The sequence below is a fragment of the Neocloeon triangulifer genome, unplaced genomic scaffold (genome assembly GCF_031216515.1).
Source record: "Neocloeon triangulifer isolate White Clay Creek 2 clone unplaced genomic scaffold, ASM3121651v1 ptg000009l, whole genome shotgun sequence".
Lineage (NCBI taxonomy): Eukaryota > Metazoa > Arthropoda > Insecta > Ephemeroptera > Baetidae > Neocloeon > Neocloeon triangulifer.
The window spans coordinates 1,537,971-1,559,965 of NW_026775551.1; the positions used below are offsets into that span (position 1 = coordinate 1,537,971).

At 34.9% G+C, this 21,995-nt stretch overlaps 1 protein-coding gene across 6 annotated transcripts in view; it reads right to left on the reverse strand.

Moving 5' to 3' along the window:
- LOC132195103 (atrial natriuretic peptide receptor 1) overlaps positions 1 to 21,995 on the reverse strand; it is a 145,608-nt gene that overhangs the window by 15,305 nt on the left and 108,308 nt on the right. For 5 of the 6 annotated variants that reach the window (XM_059616852.1, XM_059616856.1, XM_059616857.1 and 2 more), the window contains 3 exons: positions 15,898 to 16,063; positions 15,425 to 15,502; positions 9,077 to 9,230 (listed from right to left, as the gene is read on the reverse strand). In XM_059616852.1, the coding sequence (XP_059472835.1) occupies positions 9,077 to 9,230; positions 15,425 to 15,502; positions 15,898 to 16,063 (398 nt within the window). The remainder of the gene's footprint in view (positions 1 to 9,076; positions 9,231 to 15,424; positions 15,503 to 15,897; positions 16,064 to 21,995) is intronic. The other variant, XM_059616853.1, reaches the window with a different exon arrangement.

The window sequence follows — 21,995 nt, forward strand, 5'->3', positions numbered from 1 at the left end:
AAGTAATTTTAATGCGATTTCAAATCTAAAATATCACATAATAGGAATAAGGCTCTAGCATTTCAGAATTCCAAACATGATGGTTCTGGAAAGAATTGAACACTTTGCAAAAGATCTTTTTAATTGAACGTTGAAAAATTGAAGTAGGCGTCTTATTTAAATAATAGAAATCAAGAAATGTGTGAATCTGCATATTTGTTTGAAGGAGTTGACACTCGAGGAGATGATCATAGAAATGAAGAGATCGGGCTTTTCCTCGTTGCGGAAAAATTGTTTTTATCCAAAAAACACAAATGGCTCTACCAGTTTCGGTTAATTATTATGTTAAAATGTGGTGTTTTTCAATTTTGCTGATTTTTTGTATTTTTCGTGCTCATGAAATAGGGTAGACCGTGACTGAAACTGGTAGAGCCGTTTGTTTTTGAACAAAAACAATTTTTCTGCAACGAGGAAAAGCCCGATCTCTTCATTTCCACAATTTGCATATTGCCCAACATTACCTTCGCATTGCAATTTTATTTTAGTAATTCTCAAAATAATATCTTAATATTTTTATTTATTTTTTTTTTTTTATATAAAAATTGCGGTCTTCAGTGTCTTTACCGGCAATATTTATTTTTAAAGAATTATTCAGAATAATTAGATTTGAAACATTTTTGTAATTTTACGTTCGAGTACATAAATTAAAATTTTTGAATTATATTCTTAATAACTAAATTTCATTTGAGATTAGGATAAATTAGGAGCAAACTCTAAAGAACCACCACTGTGTATAAATATTACTATTTTACTATTCCGTGTAAAGCATTCCGCTTGTGAGTTAATATAGCAAAGTTTGAATATTTAAATAAACAAATAAAAATTATTAAACTTTATAAAATTTTAAACAATTACACTTTATTAAACTTAAAATGAAATAAAATTCTTTAAACTATAATTTTACCAATAATCTTAAAAATATAATAATTAATCTTCAAAAATTGAAATTTAATGTATTGTTTAATTTTTTGCATAAAAATATGTCACTTTAAAATAATTTGAATAAAATTCTTGCAATGTTATGATGTCTGACTTTCGTGTCGCAAAAATTGCGATTTTTTCAATACTCTTTTGTCTATAGGCAATGATTGAAAACCATATCAAGTGCAAACTGTGCGAAGGCAAACAGTGATATCAATTTGCAAAGTCAACACAGAGGGATCTCGACAGGCATCGTTAAACGGTAGACACCTTGTTGGGCTGTCTGAATGACATCATAAATAAACTTATCAATCAGGTTAAGGTGTCATTGTCACCGCCGAGAAACACAGCAGCCGCTAAGCCAAACGCCTTTTTTATCGTTTCTCGTCCTTCGTATTTTATTTATTTATTATTCACAGCATTATTCATCGCTCCATTTCACTCTGCATGCTGTTTCCTCTCGGCAGATTTTCTGGCTCTGCCAGGCGAAAATAATGAGACACCATCAAGGCCGGGGCAAATTTAATAAAGACGGCGCCTGTTCAAAAAGTAACGCGGCGTAATGTGCAGCCGTAAAAGCTCGGATGGAAATTTGATGGTTGGTCTCTCTTTCTTTCTCTCTCTCGCGAGCAAGCGGGTGATAAAGATACGCAAACACACGCATATCATAGGAAGTAATTATACGCTCGGGAAAAAAATGAGTCAGAGGATGATGAAATATTTCGCACGACTTAATTATAATCCGAAGACGGTGTTTATTTCTCGTTAGCGTCTCGTTAACTTTTCTCGAGAGGACACTCACAACAGAACTTGCAATTCCCGCCGGGAGTCGAAATGCATCTCGCACTTCGTTAGAGCCACGGACGCTGTGTTTTTGCCGACACGTTCCGGCCAGAGCGGGGTAATTTTACGGCAATTACCTTCGCAATTTCGGTTCCGCTCACGCTCTGTGCTCACCGGCGCGTCAGCTAAATACGCGCCGGGCAAACGCGTGGGCAAACAATTTGTGTTTTTCCAGGTAGTAAATAAAGCGAGACAAATCGCGAATGTTCTAACTAAAAAGCCGATTATCGGTGGAATGGTGCTGGATGTGACATTGTTTGTTTTAAAAACTGATTGCTTGGCAAATTGCTCTAGTTCCAACAATTTCGTTTTGTACAGGCAATTCTAAAATTCTAATTTATTCTGCACAGTTTATTTTTTTTAACGGGTTTATTCAATTTATTTATTATTATCAACACTCACCCTAAACATTGGAAAGTTGTTTTGTAAATTTTTATAATTATATTTATTTGTCTTTTTATAAAATAAATGCTACAGTTTTCTGCAGTTTTTTTCAGTGTAATTTTTTCTATGCAATGCTTACTGATGAAAAAAGAACAAATAAATATATACATGTGTAAATAAGTAAATTATTCATCAGCCAAATAAACAATTTAAACGATAAATTCATATAAAATAATTGTTAAACATATATTTAATTTTTTATTCTCCCTCATATTGAAGATAATGGAAATGAAGAGATCGGGCTTTTGCTCATTGAAAAGTTGTTTTTATTGAAAAAAAAAAACGATTCTACCAGTTTCAGTCACGGTCTGCGACCCTTTTTCTTGAGCAAGAAAAAAACTCAGCAAAATTGAAAAAGAAAACACCACATTTTAATATTAAAATTCAAATATTTAAATTAACAAATGAGTGTTTTTTTTTCCAATTTTGCTGATTTTATTTTTATTTTTTGTCTTGATCATGAAATAGGGTCGCAGACCGTAATCGAAACTAGTGGAGTTTCTTTTTGGGGGAAAAAAAATAGAAAAAATTTCTGCAACGAGGAAAAGTCTGATCTTTTCATTTCCATGACCATCTCGTCGAGCGTCAATTTCTTTAAAAAAAATCGACAATTCAATTTCAATTTCAATTTCGTTTATTCTCTCACAACAAGTCGAATATTATTTGGGGGAAAAATTACATTGAAGAGAGAATTGGCAGCCAGCCCTAGTAAACAACTTACTAAAACTCATAAACTCAATTTGAAAGCAAAAGTGTTTCCAAATTAAATCTACTTGCCGAGCTGGAGCCGAAAAGGGGAAATTTTAAACAACAGTCAAATATTCTTTACATGCAATTTTTAATTGGTTCAGCAGTTTGCGAGCACATCGATTGGCGGCCTGCGCAATTACAGCTAAAATTATGCCGTTTGAATGCGGCCAGTCGATCCTGCTCTGGCTATACTAAAAAGCGATGCCCAGAGAGCAAAAACAAGCACTCATCAGTTCAAAGGCTAAACTCGCTCCGATTTGGACGCTCAATCGGAGAGACGAGTGGCAATCAAAACGCACCGGAAAAACACAAGGATTTTGCGGCAGTCGCCGCTGGCAAAACCGAGTGTTTATTTTAGGCACTAATCAATCCCGTTCCGCTTTGTCGCCTCGCGCAAATTGGAGACCGGCTTCATTTTCGCCGCTCTCAAGAAAAGAAGCAGCTCAGTCTCGTTGGAGAATCGACGACACGGAACCCCTGCCATTGTGGCAGATTTACCCTCTTTTTTTCCACCGGCTTTTCTCGCTCTATACCTTTGACCCAGAAGCATGTTAGTCTCTTTTGGGCGGATCAAGTGTATATTTTTGGTGCGTCTGTTGCTGAGGGTGCGCTTCTGAAGTGTGCACCGCCGAGGGGAGGTTTCTTTCTGCCTCCACTTTTCATTCACCGCAAGAATAAAAGAAAATGTTGAATTGGAATGGCAGGAAATTGCTATGAAAATTGGAAAAGTTTAACGCCCTATGGGGGTGGAAATGCCACAGTTCAAGCTAAAGACACAAGCGTCTTAAAATAAGCTCAACTTGTAATTATTAAACACATTTCACTTTTCTAGAACAAGCGCCAGTCTTAAAGATGTTATTTTTTTAATTAAAAATATTAATACGCACATTTAAACTTCTATTTTAATTTTGATTAAATGCGTTATTAATTATTTTAAATGTTCATTTTACATTATATTGACAGCAAAAATCCACGTATTTTAACTCATTGAATCTTCTCGGGTCTTTCAGAAACGATAAATATTTTATTTTCGTTTTTTTCTTCCACGAATGCTTTTCAAATAATATTAAATAAATGGAAACAATAGATATAAATGGAAAAAAATTAAAGCAGAGCATTAAAGATTCCAACTTATAAAAAGGAAAGGAAATTGGATTTTGTCAAAGAATTTTGATTAAATGCTAGAAAAATTAACCCTCGTCGATGATTTCTGTTCATGCCAATTATTTTCAATTTACTATATAGACATTCTACGCACTTTTGAGGGAGATAATCAATTATTTGTTGAAGTGCATGTCAAAATATTATCAAAACACGTTTTGCCGAGGACGAGAGTAATTATAATTAATTATTCTAACTGTAATATCAAAGTCTACTTTGAAGAACTGAGAATGGTCGTTTGCCAGCTGAAATTATTATCTCTGTCCACGAATTTCCAAGGGAGATGAGTTGGCAAACACGGTGCAAAACGACCACTTCGCAGCGTGTCCGTCCATTTGCGAGTCACAAAGTCCGCATGTTCTATCTGGCCGACCGAACACATATTATTTGGCCTCACGCGGCGAAGAGTCATTTGGGCCGACAGATTATTTTGCCCCCATCGCAGCGCGCGCTTTTTAAAGGCGAAGCTCCCTTTCACAGGAATTCACTCGGAGAAAACCGACGTCGATTCGCAAGAAATGCGTTGCCGAGATTCATGCGTACGTCTGCTCTTCGGAGGTAAATGAATGGAACAAAAGCAGTCGCTCGCTCCATCGAGCTCTAGAGTAATTATTTCGCCGTCGATTTCTCTTCTCTGCGAAATGGTAATTTTCGCCTCTCTGCTTGCGAAATCTCTCGAGCAGCCTTTGAAATTTAGTCATTACCGAGGCGGAATGTAAACGTCGGTTGTTGCGCTTCCCTAAAATCGACTCTGCAGACGAAGATGATAAATTTTCATTTGGTCGTTATAAGAGGAAAAAATTTCGCCGCCTTCTGATCGTTAAATTTTGCAGCGTGCGAAACGTAACTACATTTTTTGCCTGAATCTTATCTCTTTATGAGAAAACGAACTTGAAAATTAGACCGAGAAAGAGAGCCATTAAATTTTTTCGCAAAGGGAATTTTATTATAAAATATGTGCAAAAATATCCTCATTTAGTCCACAGGGCAAAATAAAATAATTTGCGGTTTGTTTAGCTCATAATAAGTAAAATGTAATGTAGAGCTACTTTAATTGTTGTATAATTATTAAAAAATTATCAAAATATAAATTTGGGAAAACTAGGCAGAAAAATGCTAATAAAATTGATTTGCTCATAAAGAGGTGAGAAGTTAAATTTAATTATGGAGTTTGAATTTAAATAAGGCTAATCCGCGATAGATTTTTACCGACTCATAGGAAAAGCCAAATTTAATCGAAATTCATTTGCAAAATTCAAATTAATAATTTCTCAGGCGTTTTATCAACCCTTTGATTTTCCAATTTTTTTTTTTATTTCCAATACATATTTTAGCTTGATAAGATAAATATTTAAACTCTTTTGCAAATTATTGCTAAAATTGCTTGTGGCTTGTTTTATGAATAATCAAAATCGTATTTTTCCATTCTCAATATAGTTGAAAGCTTTCGCCAACTTTATTGCAAATGCAAATCACACGTGAAATTTACATCTCTTTTCATCTCTTTTCAATCTCATATTTTGTTTTATTGCTCTTTTCCGCCGTCCAAGAGTTTCGAGGGCGGCAGCTGAAGCCAATGGTTGCACAAGTCTTAATAAAAAATCCCAATAAAAAAAAATATATACAGCTGCTTTCCTCTCTGTGTAAAATAGTACGGGGAATTAATGCGCGCCTCTGGTATTTCCAATAAAGTCACCTCGCTCTCGTGCACCAGCAATAAACCATCTGCTCTTCATTGTCTCCCCAAAGCCAGCTTTTTCCGTCAAACGCGCGCAGGTGCTCGATAATTTCGAGTCCGCCGGCGAATTACATGAAATACGCGCTACAAACATACTGCGCCGCCCACACAGGGAATAATTTTGTAGATTTTGTCGCAATGCTGCGGACTTTGCTTGCCCTGCTGATGGCAAACATTGTGTGCGTTGCGATTTATGAGCTTTCCTACTTTATTTATTGTCGGTCGAGTCTTTTGAAAGGAGATGCTTTGGTGCTCTTTGAATAACTTTAAAGAAATGGCACAAACGCGGTTTTTTTTCTTCATAAATAAACTCTAAATTATTTTATTTTGTTTTCACTCCACTAGATTGCTCATAAAGCAATGTCATCTTGATTTATTATTGAACTTATCGTCATAACTTATCAACAAAATAATTTTTTATCTAACAAGTTTCTGGGGTTTACCGTACTTGAAATTTTACGTTGAATCATGTTCTTTGGTTAAAATAGATTGTGCGCAATCTCTTTTATGTGACAGATGTAAATTAATACGCAAAATTTTGAACAAACAAATTAAAATTGGCCATTAAAAAGTTCAACTCTCTAAGTTAAGGAAAAATACCGGCTCCAGTTCGGCGAGTAGGTTTAAGTTGGAAACACTTTTGCTTCCAAATTGAGCCTATGAGTTTTAGTAAGTTGTTTACTAGAGCTGGCTGCCAATTCTCTCCCAATGCGATTTTTTAATTTTCTGTTTGACTTGTTGCGAGAGAATAAATGAATTGAATACCAGGTTTTTAAATATAGTTTTTGTGGTTTTGCCTTCTTGAAATACTTTGAAGCATCGTTTTTTTGGTCAAAATTAATTCTGCGCGGCTTGTTTTATAATACGCATGAAAATTAATTCGCAAAAATTGTGAACAAAGAAATTAAATTGTCCTTACAATGTTCAAACCTCTGAGTTAGGGCAAAAGACCAGGTTTTTGAATTTATAGTTTTTTGGGTGAGCCCATTTGAAATATTATGTTGAATCATTATTTATTCTTTGATAAAAATAGATTAAGCGCGGCGTGTATTATAAGACGGATGAAAATTAATTCGCAAACATTTTTGAATTAATTGGGCATCAAAATGTTCAACCCTCTGAGTTGGGGTTTTTAAAGCTACAAAATAAGTAAGGATAACGTTTCAATAAGTAATATGATTTGCGTATTAAAAAATCGAGTTGCATAAAAAGATAATAATATGTGTGTATTTTAAAGTAAATAAAATTATTAATTTTATTGGAGTGACTATTTTTTTTTTTTTTTTTGTAATTTTATTTGTGTAGAGTTGTGTCGTGTTTGCGTTGTCAAGTTGAACCCCAAAAAATAAAAATAAAATAAAAATTAATTGGGTGGTGCCTTCTGTACCACCAATAAAGGGCACAGGCCGACAAGACTTTGTCTTGGCCTGACCCTAAAAAAAAAAGTGTATTCCAGTTTCCGGTTCTATTAAAATTTCTAATTAAAAGTTGAAAATTTGGCATTTTAATTTGTTTTCTGAGCAGTGGTTTCCTCGTTCAGTTTATGTAAGTACTTAAGGACAAAACGAACATCAAATACTAAAATAAAATGATCTTTCAAATCTAATATAAAATGCTTGAATTTAAATTATGTCAATTATTAAATGATTTATTTATTTAAATTTTAAATATCTATTTACAAAAATTGAATTTTGTTACTTGAATCTTAAATAAAAATTAATTTAAAATCAAGTGCTCCATTGATGCTTGCAATTTTGCACATCACATTATTGCATCAAGATTTCGCGGCAGCATCTGGTACTGCTTGTTGCAATGCAACGAAGTAAGTCTCCCTTTGTTAAGATGAACTTCTACGGAGCTGTTTATCTTGCAAGAAAGCGGAACGTTGCGCGTTATGTGTGCATTTTGCACCGCAAAAACGTCCAAGCACACAAACTGCTCGTTCCTCGGGTGCTTTTGTGCTCGGCAGACGCGTGTATTGCAATTCAAAACAACTGCGCCGGCAGGAGGATGCGGATTACTTGTGTGCACATGCATGCGATGCACCTGATAATCCGCTTGACCTACTTGCAGCCGATAACGTTTCTACGTGTGCGAGTGTTGAATTCAATGGCAAATCGATCCGACTGCGAAATTCCATCTCTGCATGGACTGCGATAGTGGAAAAGCAGCGAGCACTGTTTGCATTTCAATTGAGCATCAATAATGCAGTTGACGCGCTGCCGATTGCTTTTCAAAGGAGCTTTCTTATAAGATTGGAGTTTGGATAAATCTTTAGGATTAGGTGAAAAATCAGATGTTCACTGACGATTCAATGCACACAATGCTTACATTTGAATTCTGAGTGATTGAAGGATGATTTAAAGTTATAAGTGTAGGAGTGGATAATGTTTATTTAAAAATATTAATTATTAAAAAAAAAGGAAACAAAATATTTTATTTGAAGAAATTGACACTCGAGGAGATGATCATGGGCTTTTCCTCGTTGCAAAAAATTGTTTTTATTCAAAAACAAATGGCTCTACCAGTTTCGGTCACGGTCTGCGACCCTATTTCATGAGCAAGAAAAATAAAAAATAAAATCAGCAAAATTGAAAACACAAAAAATTTACATAAAAATCAAAATCTTAAAACTAACAAATTCAAGTACCAACAACATATTTAGATTTTAATTTTTATGTTAAAACGTGTGTTTGTGTCTTTTCAATTATGCAGATTTATCTTTGTATTTTTCTTGCTCATGAAATAGGGTCGCAGACCGTGACCGAAACGGGTAAAGCCGTTTGTTTTCGCAGCATTTCATTTCCAAAATATTTTGTTAAAACAATTAGGAATCAAACAGAGCTAGAATAAATTTTCCACGAAATTAAATTATTCTAAAAATAAGTGAAAAACTTTGGAAACCCTGTCGCGCAAACTGATACAATAAATTGTGAATCTTAATTTTAACCTTCTAAGATGTAAGTTGAAAGTTGTACTCAATTGAGTTTTCAATAAAGACCAAATATTAAATTATTCTGAAATTAATTCACAATAGTTGAGCTAATCGTAAATATAAATCTAGATTTTTCACCTTTAAACTTTAAAACTACCATTATGGTTAATAAAAAGCTTAAAAAAAATTCAATTTCATCGCCAAAGTAAGGAAACTCCAAAGTTAGTTTTGCAAATTGTACTCACCAACTGTGAAGCTGAAGAGGTCGGATTTGTCAAGGATGAGGGCCACATGGTGCCATTTGAACTGGCGGAAAATGCTGGCAAAAACGAGCCGAAGACGGCACTGGCAGTAAGACATCCTCGTTAGCGTCGGGTACTCGGTCTTGTTGAAGATCCTCTGCACAAAAGAAGTCGGCTCAGAACGCACAGAAAACAGGCCGGCCTAATGCACTTTGCCATGCTCTCAGCAGGCGATCGGAGTAGTGACTCCGTGAAAAAAACACACACATTTCGTAAACATGCCATGCTCTAATTGCAACGTGCACTCTCATCTCGACGAGAAAGGAAAATTGTGAAAAAGAAGATGCAAAAAAGCAAAGGGCATATTGTACCTGAGAGTGGAATCTGAAGAATTTGGCGCGAAAGCAATAAAGCGAGAGAGGGAAAAGGAATTTCATTAAAAAAATATTTGTCATTTTCACGCCAACTAAATTTCAACCGATTAAGGCAATTGTTTTTAAAACAAGAAGCAAAAGTGGACGAATTTTTCAGAATTTACCAATAAGATTTCTTCTCAAAATCGATAAATTGTGGTTCTAGAGAAATAAATCCACGCCGAGCATCCATCACTTGGCCGTTTCTGAAGAACGGCCTCCATTTTCCAGACGGCTATAAATGCGGATCATTTGGGAGATAAATTGCGAGAGACCTTGGCTATTCAAATATCCGATCGGAGCAGGGAGGTCGTTTGAATACGTAAAAATTAATATTTCACGTGCGTAGCGAGTTGGTCTCGAGAGGTAGTCGAGCCTGGCTGCCGTAAAAGCAGGGTTACCGCCGAGAGTTCTTCTTGAGGTCTTGCAGGCCTCATAAAGATGTTGTACTAAAACCTCCCTAGACATTTCATACTGGAGCCTCCGTGCGCACTTTATGCGGGCGGAATGCGAACGAAATTCGCCAAGCAAGAGAGATTAACTCGCGCTCGCGATTTTCGCTGCAATTGGCGATAAAGTTTTTGCGCACGTTCCCTCTACGGAAGGAGTTATGATTGACTTATATGTCAAGAAGAAGAAAGTTCGCCATCTCTTTTTAACGACACGTCTTTCATTTGCATACCGTTAAATGTCGAAAGTTAAATTTCCCAATAAAGTCTCAACATCTAAATTGAATCTCAGAATATTTGGGAGATTTCTTAAGATCTTTTCCTTATTTTGGAAGTTTTCATGCAAAATGGTTGACAATATATTAAATTAACCGGAATGAAAAATGTTTAAATATTCAAATTATTAAGTGATTGTAATTTTGTACATTGTATATAATTTTTTTTAAGTGCGTTGTCAAAATTCAATTTTGTAATTTTTTCATTTAAATTTTTGTAAGCATGAAATCTTAGAATTATGTTGACTCTAAAGTTTTTTTTTTTAATTTTTTATATAATTTCAAATTTTAAAGATCCTCTCCGGTCATTTGTATTGCTCTTTATTCTGAAAGATTGCTAAATTTCGAGTATATCTTGTGAAAACACTATTTGAAAATTCCAAAAGTCTCAATCAAAAGAAAACCTAATGTAAGGGCTTAAGGCCCGGGGATGCGGGCATAGCCCTTAGTGATAATGAAACAAGATGGTTGAGTTCTTACCTTGCGGCTTTATTGTCCGGTGGCCAGATTCCGTCTGCCCACCAGGAAATCAACATTACATAACATCAGCTTGTATTTACCGCTGACACATAAAGACAATACAGATAGCAAAACCGGGTCACCAAAATATATATCGGATATAAAATGCTGTCAGGGTCGAAGAGACCCTGACACTAAATACGAGTGATTCCCGCGAAAAACGTGTGAGAATTGAGGAGCCAATCAGATCCATCAGTTTGTTCAAAAAACTACAGAATTTGGTCACATTGGCGCTGCGATCGCTGATTTTGCCAAGTTTTCTGCAGCGCCGTGGGGCATTAGTGGAAAAATCAGCGATAGCAGCGCCAATGTGACCAAATTCGGTAGTTTTTGGAACAAACTGATGGATCTGATTGGCTACTCAATTTTCATACGTTTTTCGCGCGAATCACTTGTATTTAGGTTTTCTTTTGATTGAGACGCAACGGTTTGGAATTTTCAAATAGTTTTTTCACAAGATTTACTCAAGATTTAGCAATCTTTCAGAATAAAGAGCAATACAATTGACCGGAGTGGATCTTTTATGTAAAATACAAGAAACGACAAATTATCAAAAAATTGAAAATAACTTCAACGTTATTAAAGTGGTGCCATTTTCCTTGATCAAATATATATTATATAAAAATATTAAACATGGGTCCGTATTAGTTTGATTTATATTATTTACTTTTTTCCGACAGTATTTTGCTCCCTGCGCAACCAATTGCAAAAGGAAGCCATTCATGAGTGAATTGGAGCTATTTTGGCAATCTGACGCTGAATCCAGTGAGAGGAAAGATCAAATTTCTATATTTGGTCCGACGCATCTCCTCCGCCCACGCACAACAGTTCGCAACACAAAGGCTCCCCCTTTCGCACGGACCGACAGATATCTCGTTCAATTTTCCCTCGTCAAACACGACCTCTCTCATTGAACCTCTGCGAAAATCTTGCTTTTCTGGACGGATGGATGTTATTAAATTTATCCATCCAACTCACCGCTCCGTATATAATAAAATCTAGTCGGAAGAAAGAGATTTACTCGATGGGAAAGTGTGAATTACTGAGCGCGTTGTTCTCCTATTAATTAACTTCCGCCGAGCAAACTCTTTGCAATTGTTTGAGTTGCGAAATGAGAATGGCTTGGGGAAATCGTCCTTTCCGTGCAGGTTTATGGAGTTGAAAAATCGCCAAGTAATGGAGTGTTTTTTTTTTACTCTTGTGAAAAACTGGCGCACGTGATGCAATTTACTTCACAACTTAGAGACAATGTAGATGACAAATGGGAATAATAAAAAGACGCTCGTTTTGCCACGGAAAGAAATAATGAAATCGTCGCAGTGAGTTGCATTTTTTTTATTTAGAAAACAAAACCTAAAGAACTGTGGTTGTAAAAACAAATAATTTTGCAAGAATTATATAATGCAAGGAATTTCGGAACGGGAAACGTGCCAAAATTCCCGAGTTTATGTTTCGGCAATAAATTCGAAACGTAGCACATTGCGGCAGCGTATTATCTTTTGAGACCCATTAAGGCAAGGGTGCTCAGGAGCCATTAGATGGGAGTAGAGCGAAGCTTGCATTAATTAGTAATTGCGCCACGTGCACTAAAGCGGCTCAGAGAGAGAGCGAAGATTCGAATTTCGACACGCCATTTAGCTTCCAAATTCGGTCGACATCCTTGAACTGTGACATTTGTGTGCTCAACTTAACAGGTGCAAAGTGGCATTTGATGACACAGCTGAGGAATGTATCTATTTTTTTATAATGAGAATCAAGAGGGATTTGATTTGAAGATGACATATTATATAAAATGTAAATTTGGAGAACTGAAGACATTTCTGTTATGTAAATCCTGTAAATCAATTTTGAAAATAAATTAGTTTTCAAATTAGGGTGCCAATATTTTAAGTACAGAGGAAGCATAAAGTAAAATTAATAAAGACAATTTGCAAATTAAACTAAAGACATTTCTTTGCATTGAGTTTACTTTTAACTGTTATACCTTAATTGACCCGAATAATAAAATTTATGATAAGTCCACAATCACCTGACATAAAATGACACATTCAAATATTTTTGGAAAAAAAATAACTGTAATGATGATGATCCTCATGGGAATAAAATAAATTAGTATTAAACAGAAAAAAAATTAAAAAGTAAAATGTTGTTGAGTGTTTTGTGTATCTAAATATATTTAAAAATAATTTTTTTTACCACAATAATAATTAAATTATAAATTTAAATATAACAATTGTTCTATAAACGTATAAACGTAATGTCCGTAAAAAAACGTTTAATATATTATATAATTCTGTATAATTCATGGCAATTCTATTGTAACCATTATTGACTCTGTTAGATTGGCAAATAATACTCTGTTCGCCTTCTCGTAAATTGTTGGTAATTCCTCCACCGCGTTGGCGAATTCGCACCGGCGAAACGGAATTGTTAATTCAATTTCGCATTTACCGAGGTAGCTTCTCGACTCCTTTGTTTCCTCACAACGCGTCGACTTCGAATGTATCCCTCTCTTGCAACATTGCTAATTACTTCTTACACAGCCTGCGGAGTTAAGGGTGCGGAGAGGGCCAGAGATAAAAATTAGCGCCGAGATAGGAGGTGGCGCAAAAGAAGCAGAAACAGCCTCTCTATTCTGGGTCGGCTCTGGATGATTTGCATGTATTTGTTAATTCAGCTAGGCCGCTTCAGACCCTCCACCGCATTTCGACGAAATGGAGCCGGAGCTTGAAAATTAATTGCATACAAAATGTGATCTGGCTGGCAGAGCGGATTTCGTATTTTGCAGAAATAATTCATACAGAAATAATGTTATGTAAGAGAGAAATTTATGTTCAGATTAAATTTCCATTTCATTACGTTAAATTTCATGTAAAAACTTTATTATTTAAAATGTAGCGCTCATGAAAACTTGAAAAAGTCGGAAAAAGTCATCTCTATCCAATATTAATATCAATTGGAATTAGAACTGTTGGCTATGGATGAAGTTAAAACGTTGATTTTTTATGGGAAAAATAAATATTTGAATAAATAATCGGATTGTAAGAATAATTTTTGACATTTTCACGTTTTAATCTGCAAGATATTTATGTTTTAAGTTCAGATTGAATCCCTTCCGTTCACTGGTTTATTTGAAATTAATTAATTAAAGAGCTCATTATTGATCCTTGAACATTTACTCATTTTAGAGAATTTACACTTGACTTCGTTCTGCGTTACGTCAACAAACGTCCCACACACCGAAGGAACGAGTTTGAATGTTTCCAGATTTCCCTAAAGAGATCCGTTCTAACCAAAATGTCAAGCGCGAAAGCAAATCAAGAGCGCAAATCCGCACTCTTTTTCCTCCAAATGCCTCTTGAGTGCTCTCGACTCGAGCGACTCGCTCACTCAAGCCACGTCGGTTATTTTTTAAGTGCAACTCGTCATGACATTGTGTTGTTTAGCCCGGCTGAGAAACAAACAGAGCAAGTGGATTTGAGTGAGAGCAGCTCCCAGGGGGATGAAAACGGGGTTGGCCGGGCTGTGTGTGCGATGCGCCCTTCCAGCAGCGGCGAATGCAATTAGCCTGCCGAATGGCATTAAGTAAGCAAGGCAAGAGACACGCGAGACTCGTTTTGCTTCACTCGTACAATCATATCAACAAGATACACGCTTAATTTCGTGTCCACTCTCGCCAAATGAATTAATCCAATATGTGATGCTCGCATTGCGTGATGATTGGCTTATTGTTCATTAAATTTGAGCAAATGGTTTTCTAAATGAAAATTGAAATTTTGTTTCCAACTCTAATTAGTAAAATCTCTATGAAAATTGTCAACGAGATGAAAATTAACTTTTTCTCTCATTAAAGTATTTTGATTACAAAAAACAAAAAAAAACATTGAGACAATTTTAAATTACTAGAAAGTTATGATGTAATTTCATATTAATTATAATATTTATTACATAAATAATTTTTAATATTTTTTATTAGAAAAACGACGATTAATAGCTGATTGCAGGAATCGGGACTCGGGACGGGTCCAAAATTTCGTTTTAGGCACTCCCGGGAACGGGACCAGACTCGGGAAATTGTTTGAAAAAAATTCGGGAACGGGACGGGAAAATTTTCAAAAATTGGTCCCGTCAAACACTCTGGTTCCAACAATAAGGAGAGTACTTCAAAATTAAATAATTACATAAATTACTTATTTTTTTTCCCCGAATCAAAAGCTTTAAACTTAAAATATTCTAATAGTCAAGGACCATGAAATCATAATTGCCCTATAATTTTAGTAAATATTCCATTTAATTTTTTAAGCTTATTTGCGTTTATAACTCTAAAATTTTTAATGAGAGTTATCTTTATTTTGAAACATTCGCGTTTTCTCTGCTTTTCCAAAACGTAAGCTGAGGCCAAAGTTAAATTTTAAATCAGTCACTGGATTCGCTAAGCCACGCGTAAAGCTGACGAAAAGCAACGAGCAAGCAGCGTGTCAGGCGTAATTAAAGCGGGCGCGTTGTACATACAAAGTACCGAGAGCAAATGAATGCATAATTAATGTCATGTGCGTGTGATCTCTCGTCGTCAGATAATCCGCCGCTGCGCGTTTAAGGTCGTCGGAAGCGATAGAAATTTATATCCTGCGTGCAAAACACTCACACACGTGCAACAAATATAAAGGTGCGAGATTGATTGATGCGAGTACTCACGGTCGACTGTCCTTTCTTCAGTTTGTCAAATTTGCTTATGAAAGGCGAGGTCACTGAGAGTTCGCCCTCGGCTGGCGGCTAACAAGAAACAGGCGCAGGTGGAATAATGTAACGGGGAAAAACATGACACGGGCTGAGAAAAATGGCGGAAAAGTTAATTTCAAAAGTTGGCAACTTCATAATTTGTTCCAAAGAAAAAGTGACGAAATAAGCTTTAAACTTATTTAAATTTGACCAAAGCAAAAATTAAAAAGTTTTTTTTAACTTGCATAATCTGTGAGATATTCGAGGACATAAATTTTTCTCAGCCCCAGGACTGAAAGAACTGGAACGACAACAACAGTGCTCTAGGACAAAATGCAAACAACTGTGATTTAAATTATGAGTTCTGGATTTTAGGGCTTCAAGACACTTGCAATGGGTTGTTGAAAATATTTAAAAATTCATCGAAAAGCGATGCAAATTTTTCTTACCTGGTCACCCATGCCTGTGATGATCGGGATGTCCCAGTAGGCGGCCAATCTTGCCACTGGTTCGAGGGCAAAGGCGCAAGCAGGACCAATGAAGGCGATCACACCCTCGTTGTAGTGCAGGTCAGATGCCAGACCGGGGGCCAGGGCGTTCGAACACGACGGATAACTGAAATCATTATTAAAAAGGTTATTCATAAAAAACTTATTTTGAAATTATGTTCAGTCAGAAAATTTCTGTCGCTCACAATGAGTTTGTTTATCTAAATTCTAATAACATTTTTGGTTTTTCAATGCATGTGGGAAATGAAAATTGTTTGTGTTCAAACGATAAGAAGTGCATACATATATAAAATAAAATATGAAAATACAATTAGTTTGATCAATAAAGGAAAACAATGATAATGAATCTCTGAGCTTCAAATTGCAATATTTGAAGCATAAATAGCTAAATTCAATTCAAAACTATTATTATTATTATTTATTCTTCTCTGTCAATACAAAATTTTGAATTGGGAAAAAAAGAGAAGAAAAAACTCAGGAAAAACTACAACTCAGTTAAAATAAAACCAAAAGAATTCAATCATGTAAATTATTAATCATAATTGCTGTAAAACTGCAAACTTTAACAGTGCGTTTAAAAAAAACTTTTTTTTATCATTTTTATCATAGAAATTAAGAGATCGGGCATTTTCTCATTGAGAAAATTGTTTTTATTTAAAAACAAATGGCTCTACCAGTTTCGGTCATGGTCTGCGACACTATTTCATGAGTAATTTCTTACTCGTGACCGATACTGGTAGAGCCATTTGTGTTTTTTAAACAAAAACAATTTCTGCAACGAGGAAAAGCAATTTCCATGATCATCTCCTCAATTTCTTCAAACAAAAGAATATTTTCATTTGACAAAACGCGGTTTAATTTTAAGAATTTTCAACTTCATCAGCCTCGCGGTTTTGGTTTCCCAGTTTTCCACGTTGACAGACACTGTATTTTACATACTGCTTGTCAGCTTGCGGTCGCGAACTCTTGATTAACTCATAATTACACGTCGCGCGCGCAGCGTAAACAAAAGTCTCCGTCGAGCACTCGGCGCGAGTCCTTTAATTAAGTAAGCCGCGCACTAGGGCAGGGAAAAGCGTTTGCAGCGCTCTTTGTTTTGCAGGACGCCGTAAATTAAACCGCGTGTTTTGAGTTTTGCATGCATGACGTGCTGATGCTGTCATCAGGTTTTTGTATTAATTTAATTAATTATGCACAATCGTAGGATTCATCAATAATCTTATTTACAATGTTCTCTACAAAAAAAAAAAGGGATAACCTAATTTTATTATTAACAGAAATATTAAGTTCATAATGATTAAAACTAAATATTTGTTAACCCTAAAATAACTATTTTTTTATTAAAGTTAATAATCTAATTTTTAAATTATATATCTGTAAAAAGACAATCATTTATAGTTTTTTAAATTTCTCTATGTTACATGAAACTGTGTAATTTCTTTTACAAAAAAGCAGATCTTTAATGAAAGGATATAAATTTTTTGGCAATTTATTTTCAGCAGTACAAATACAATTAAATTGTTAAAAAGTAATTACATCTGAAGTTTCGTTAAATTATCTAAATGCGTGGAATTAAAATAAAAAAGTAGAGAAAGAAAACCTTGGAAATGTTGAATGGAAACCCCATTAAATTTATGCAAAAAACGGTTTGAAACGAATTTTGAGCATGTGCCAATCACAGCTTGTTATTTTCAACTTAGCAGCTAATTAGTGAAGGATGAATAAAGCTTTGGTACAATAGCGCCGAACAAAAGCAGATTAATTTTCGCCTAATTTTTACTGGCAGCCAGATACGGTTTTTGATAATTCATTTAGCCGCGACGAAAGCTGCTTTGCGAAAAGGCGAGGCTCGAACGGAACCAAACTCAAATACTGCTGCTTCGTTCCCCTGAAGCTTTGCTACTTTTCCTGCAAATTTGCAGCTCCGGACGGCCTGGTGCCGAGCGCGTATCAAAAGCGGAATTAAGTTCTTAATCCTTGCTTGTTCCGCCGCTCGCAGCAGCCAAAGCAGCGACGCGAAATTAACTTTGAGTGTCATTCCGCCCGGGGTAGCAAAAGTGCCACTCCTGACGACGAAAACAAAGCACATAAGATGAGTAATTGACCTTGCAGCTGTTTGCTCGCATCTGGCTTACAAATACAAAATTACACTTTTTTCCACAAATAAAAAATAACCGATAAAATTGAATATATTCAATTATATTTAAACTTGGATCCATTAAAAGGTACATAAAAATTGAAAAATATAGAGACTCAGATGATAAAATAAACGAATTTAAACGTGTAAGTTTAAAATTAATTATTACATAATAAATGGGTGAATATTATATTTTTGCTTACTCTGTTGCTTATAATATTATTTATTAAAAATAAAATATTATTTATATCTATTATATAGAAAATCTATTGTATGCAAAGCAATACAGCAATCATAAATTGAATGTAAATATATATACATTTTAATATGATTGAGAGAAGAAAATAAAATAATTTGTGAGATGTTACATTATTATAATACAACTTTTGAATGCAGAATAAAACAATAAAGCAAATTAATAAACTTTTTGCAGAAGGCTTTTATTTAGACTGTTTGATAATTGATCCAACTGCCGCTTTTCCTCTTATTCATTGTATAATTTGCAGCTAATTTGTTTGAAGAAATTGACATTCAAGGAGATGATCATGGAAATGAAGCTATCGGGATTTTCTTCATTGTAAAAATTCAAATTGCTTTTATTCAAAAACAAAACGGCTTCGCCAGTTTCGGTCACGGTCTGCGACCTTATTTCATGAGCAAGAAAAATACAAAATAAATCTGCAAAATTTAAAAAAAAAACATTAAAACATTAAAAAATGTTATGTTAAAATGTGTTTTTTATTTCAATTTGGTGTTTTTTAATTTATAATTTATTTTTTTGCTCATAAAAAAAGGGTTACAGAATCTGATCGAAACAAATAGGGCTGTTTTGTTTTTGAATAATAAAAATTTTTACAAAATGAGTAAAAGCCCCATATACATATTAATTTCCAAGCTCTTCATTGGTTTTAGATCAGATTTTATTCTTGTCAAAATCTTCATTTTATCCTCATCACGTGTGATTAATACGCCTTTATACTAGTTTTGCTGGAACAATTTCAGTTTTTTGTGCATTGATATTTTAAATTGTACACATTTCAGTCCAATATTGCTTTGAAAATAAATAAAAGTCTTTTGCTCCGAAACATACTCTCAGCAGTAAGAAACCATTCATGCGCAATTTTCTCGCTCACAAAAGCCCATTCTGAAATTGCTCGTTCTCCTCCGCTCGTTTGACTCTAACAATCAGACTTTGTCTCTCTATAATAATAAATATGCACGCCGCGTACACATTTGCGCCGCCGAGGGAAAATAAAACTGCGCGCGCCACACAAAAGAAAAGTTGGCAGAAACCGCGTTGCAGAGCGAAATGTTGATTCTTATTATTACCGTCGCATATTATTTTGCTCTGAACCACGTCTTTGAGCGCACAAAACACAAATGCATTTATGTAGCAGCTCGGAGGGCGAAGGGAGTTTCTACAAACGCTCTCATATGTGTGAGCGAGGAATTCACGCAAAATATTTATTCGCGGCGGCTCCGGCGAGTACGAATGAATGAATAGAGCAACTTGGAAAGGGAGCTTGCATGGAGATGTAATTTACGGCCGCCTTTGTTTCTGTGTAATTCGCAGAAAGCGCAGAGCGTAAAATGGAAACAATCAGAGTGCGCCGGCCAGATATGAATCTGGTGCTGCTGGTACGCAGCATGCAAACAAACGGATAAAAAATTCATTTCGCGCATTGTTACGGTCAGTGGTAGGGTAAATAGACACAGTCACAAGATTTAACAATTAAACTTGCGAAAAGCCACACGATTTTTATGAATATTTGCTGCCAATTCATAAAAAGACACATTTGGAAGCAAATTATTAGAGATGAAAATTTATTCTTGTTCGGAATTTGTTTGAGATATTAAAGGAAGTTCGTACAAAATAAGTAAAATTTGATTTTAAATAATTTAGCTAAAAAAACGAGTGATCATAAAATATGTTTACAAAAATCTATATGCTAAAAATTTACGTTTAAAACATTTCTACACGTTTACATCCTTAATTTTTTGGTTTTAATTATCACTTAAAACTTTGGCCACCTCCCAATTTATTTAATAAAATTGATTTGGTGATCCTCCAAAATTTGAAATACACATTTGAAGTTTGTATTATTTATTGTCTTATTTATTGCAAAAAAATGGTAAGTTTTTATAATCTGAATTTAAGATGCACCTGAATCTGCTTGAAAAATCTAAAAATTTAATATTATTTTGTACTTATGCAAGGAAGCAGAGGGTAAAAATAAAAGAGAAGAACATTTCCATCCCATGTTCGCCCGCTTCTTTGAGCAAAAAAGCTCAATCGAAGTCAAATAATTTATTACTTCATCTCACTCTGGGAAGCAAGTCTTTATGCGAGCCATGAAAAAATTCGCCTCCACATGCAGCCGCCAGAGACAAAGAAATTCAGAATCAATTTGAAATTCAGATCAATTCGTTCAGGAGCACGTGAATTTATTCGCAGCATCTCTCTTTTCCCTTCTCTCGCCGGCAGCGACGAATTCATATATTACTTATGTATGTATGTATTCGCATAATTCGTCGCGAGAGGCTGAAGAAGCGGAATATGTGCATATATGTGTGTGTGTATAACGAATACGGGCGGCAGATTTAGGAAGTGGGAATTCACAGAACGTGTGGGCAGGAAATCTTATCTCTCGTGTGAGGGAAATTGCTTCTTCACTGTAAACATGAGCAGAAATTCAGAAGCCACTGAATTTGAGAGTAAATTAAATTTAATTGAATTAAAAATGTCTGTGGAAGTGAAGTACTCGGGCTTTTTCCTCGTTGTAAAATTTTTTTTCAGTTTTGGTCACGGTCTGCGACCCTACTTCATGAGCAAAAGATATAAAAAATCAGCAAATTGAAAAACCAAATTTTTAACAAAAAATTTTCACAATCTTAAAACTAGCAAATTCAACTTAAGATTTTGAAGTTTTTTATCTTGATAAAAATATACATTTTTAATTTGCTGATTTTTGTATATTTCTTGCTCATGAATTAGGGTTGAAGACCGTGACCGAGACTGGTGGAGCCGTTTTGTTTTTTGATTAAAAACTATTTCTTTATCATAAGCAAAAAGCCCAAGTTCTTCACTTCCTTGATCATCTTCGCGTGTGTCAATTTCTGAATAAAAAAAGTGTATATTTTTGGTATTTCTATAAACTAAAGATTAAATTCCTCTTTGCCAGTTTTACACAATTGATTTTAACGAGAAATGCTTTCTAAAGAGGCCTGCTTTGATCCTTTCATGCTCACCCGTCGACAAAAGGTCAAGTTAATTGAAATTCGCAGGACGCACGCACGCAGGTCGATTCTGCGTTTTGAATTCAAGTCGACTTATCGCCAGGGTCTCACACGTGGACCCAAAGAGACTACTGAGAAAACCTCATCGTCCAATCAAACTCCCCTTTGTATCCAAACTCACATCCACCGACCGCGTCCCTTTGAAAATGACCCTTTCATTACGACATGCAAACTTTTGGTCAGAGCTTGCGGTTGTGTTTCCTGGTTATCTTGATAAATTCATAAACGAACACGTTGACAATTTGTCACTTCAACGAACAAAAGGATTTTTTAGTTAAAATAGACAGAAGGGAAGTATTTTAAATTTAATTTTTTTTCTATTCATATCGATCCTGATTTCATGACAGATTTCTGACAGGCTTTTAATAGTTCCAAAGTTAATAATATTATGTTTATATTTCTCCATTTAAGAAATATTATTTCATGTAAAATTCATGATTAATTAAATTTCGAAATTTATATGCAATACGAAAAGTAAAGCCTGATCGATGCGATCCTGCGTTTTTGCTGTTCAAGCAATTTATTTTAATAACAAAAACGCGCACTACGCTTTCCATTCGGGGTTTAGAGAAATACAAAAAAAATTAAACAAAACGCAAGCAAA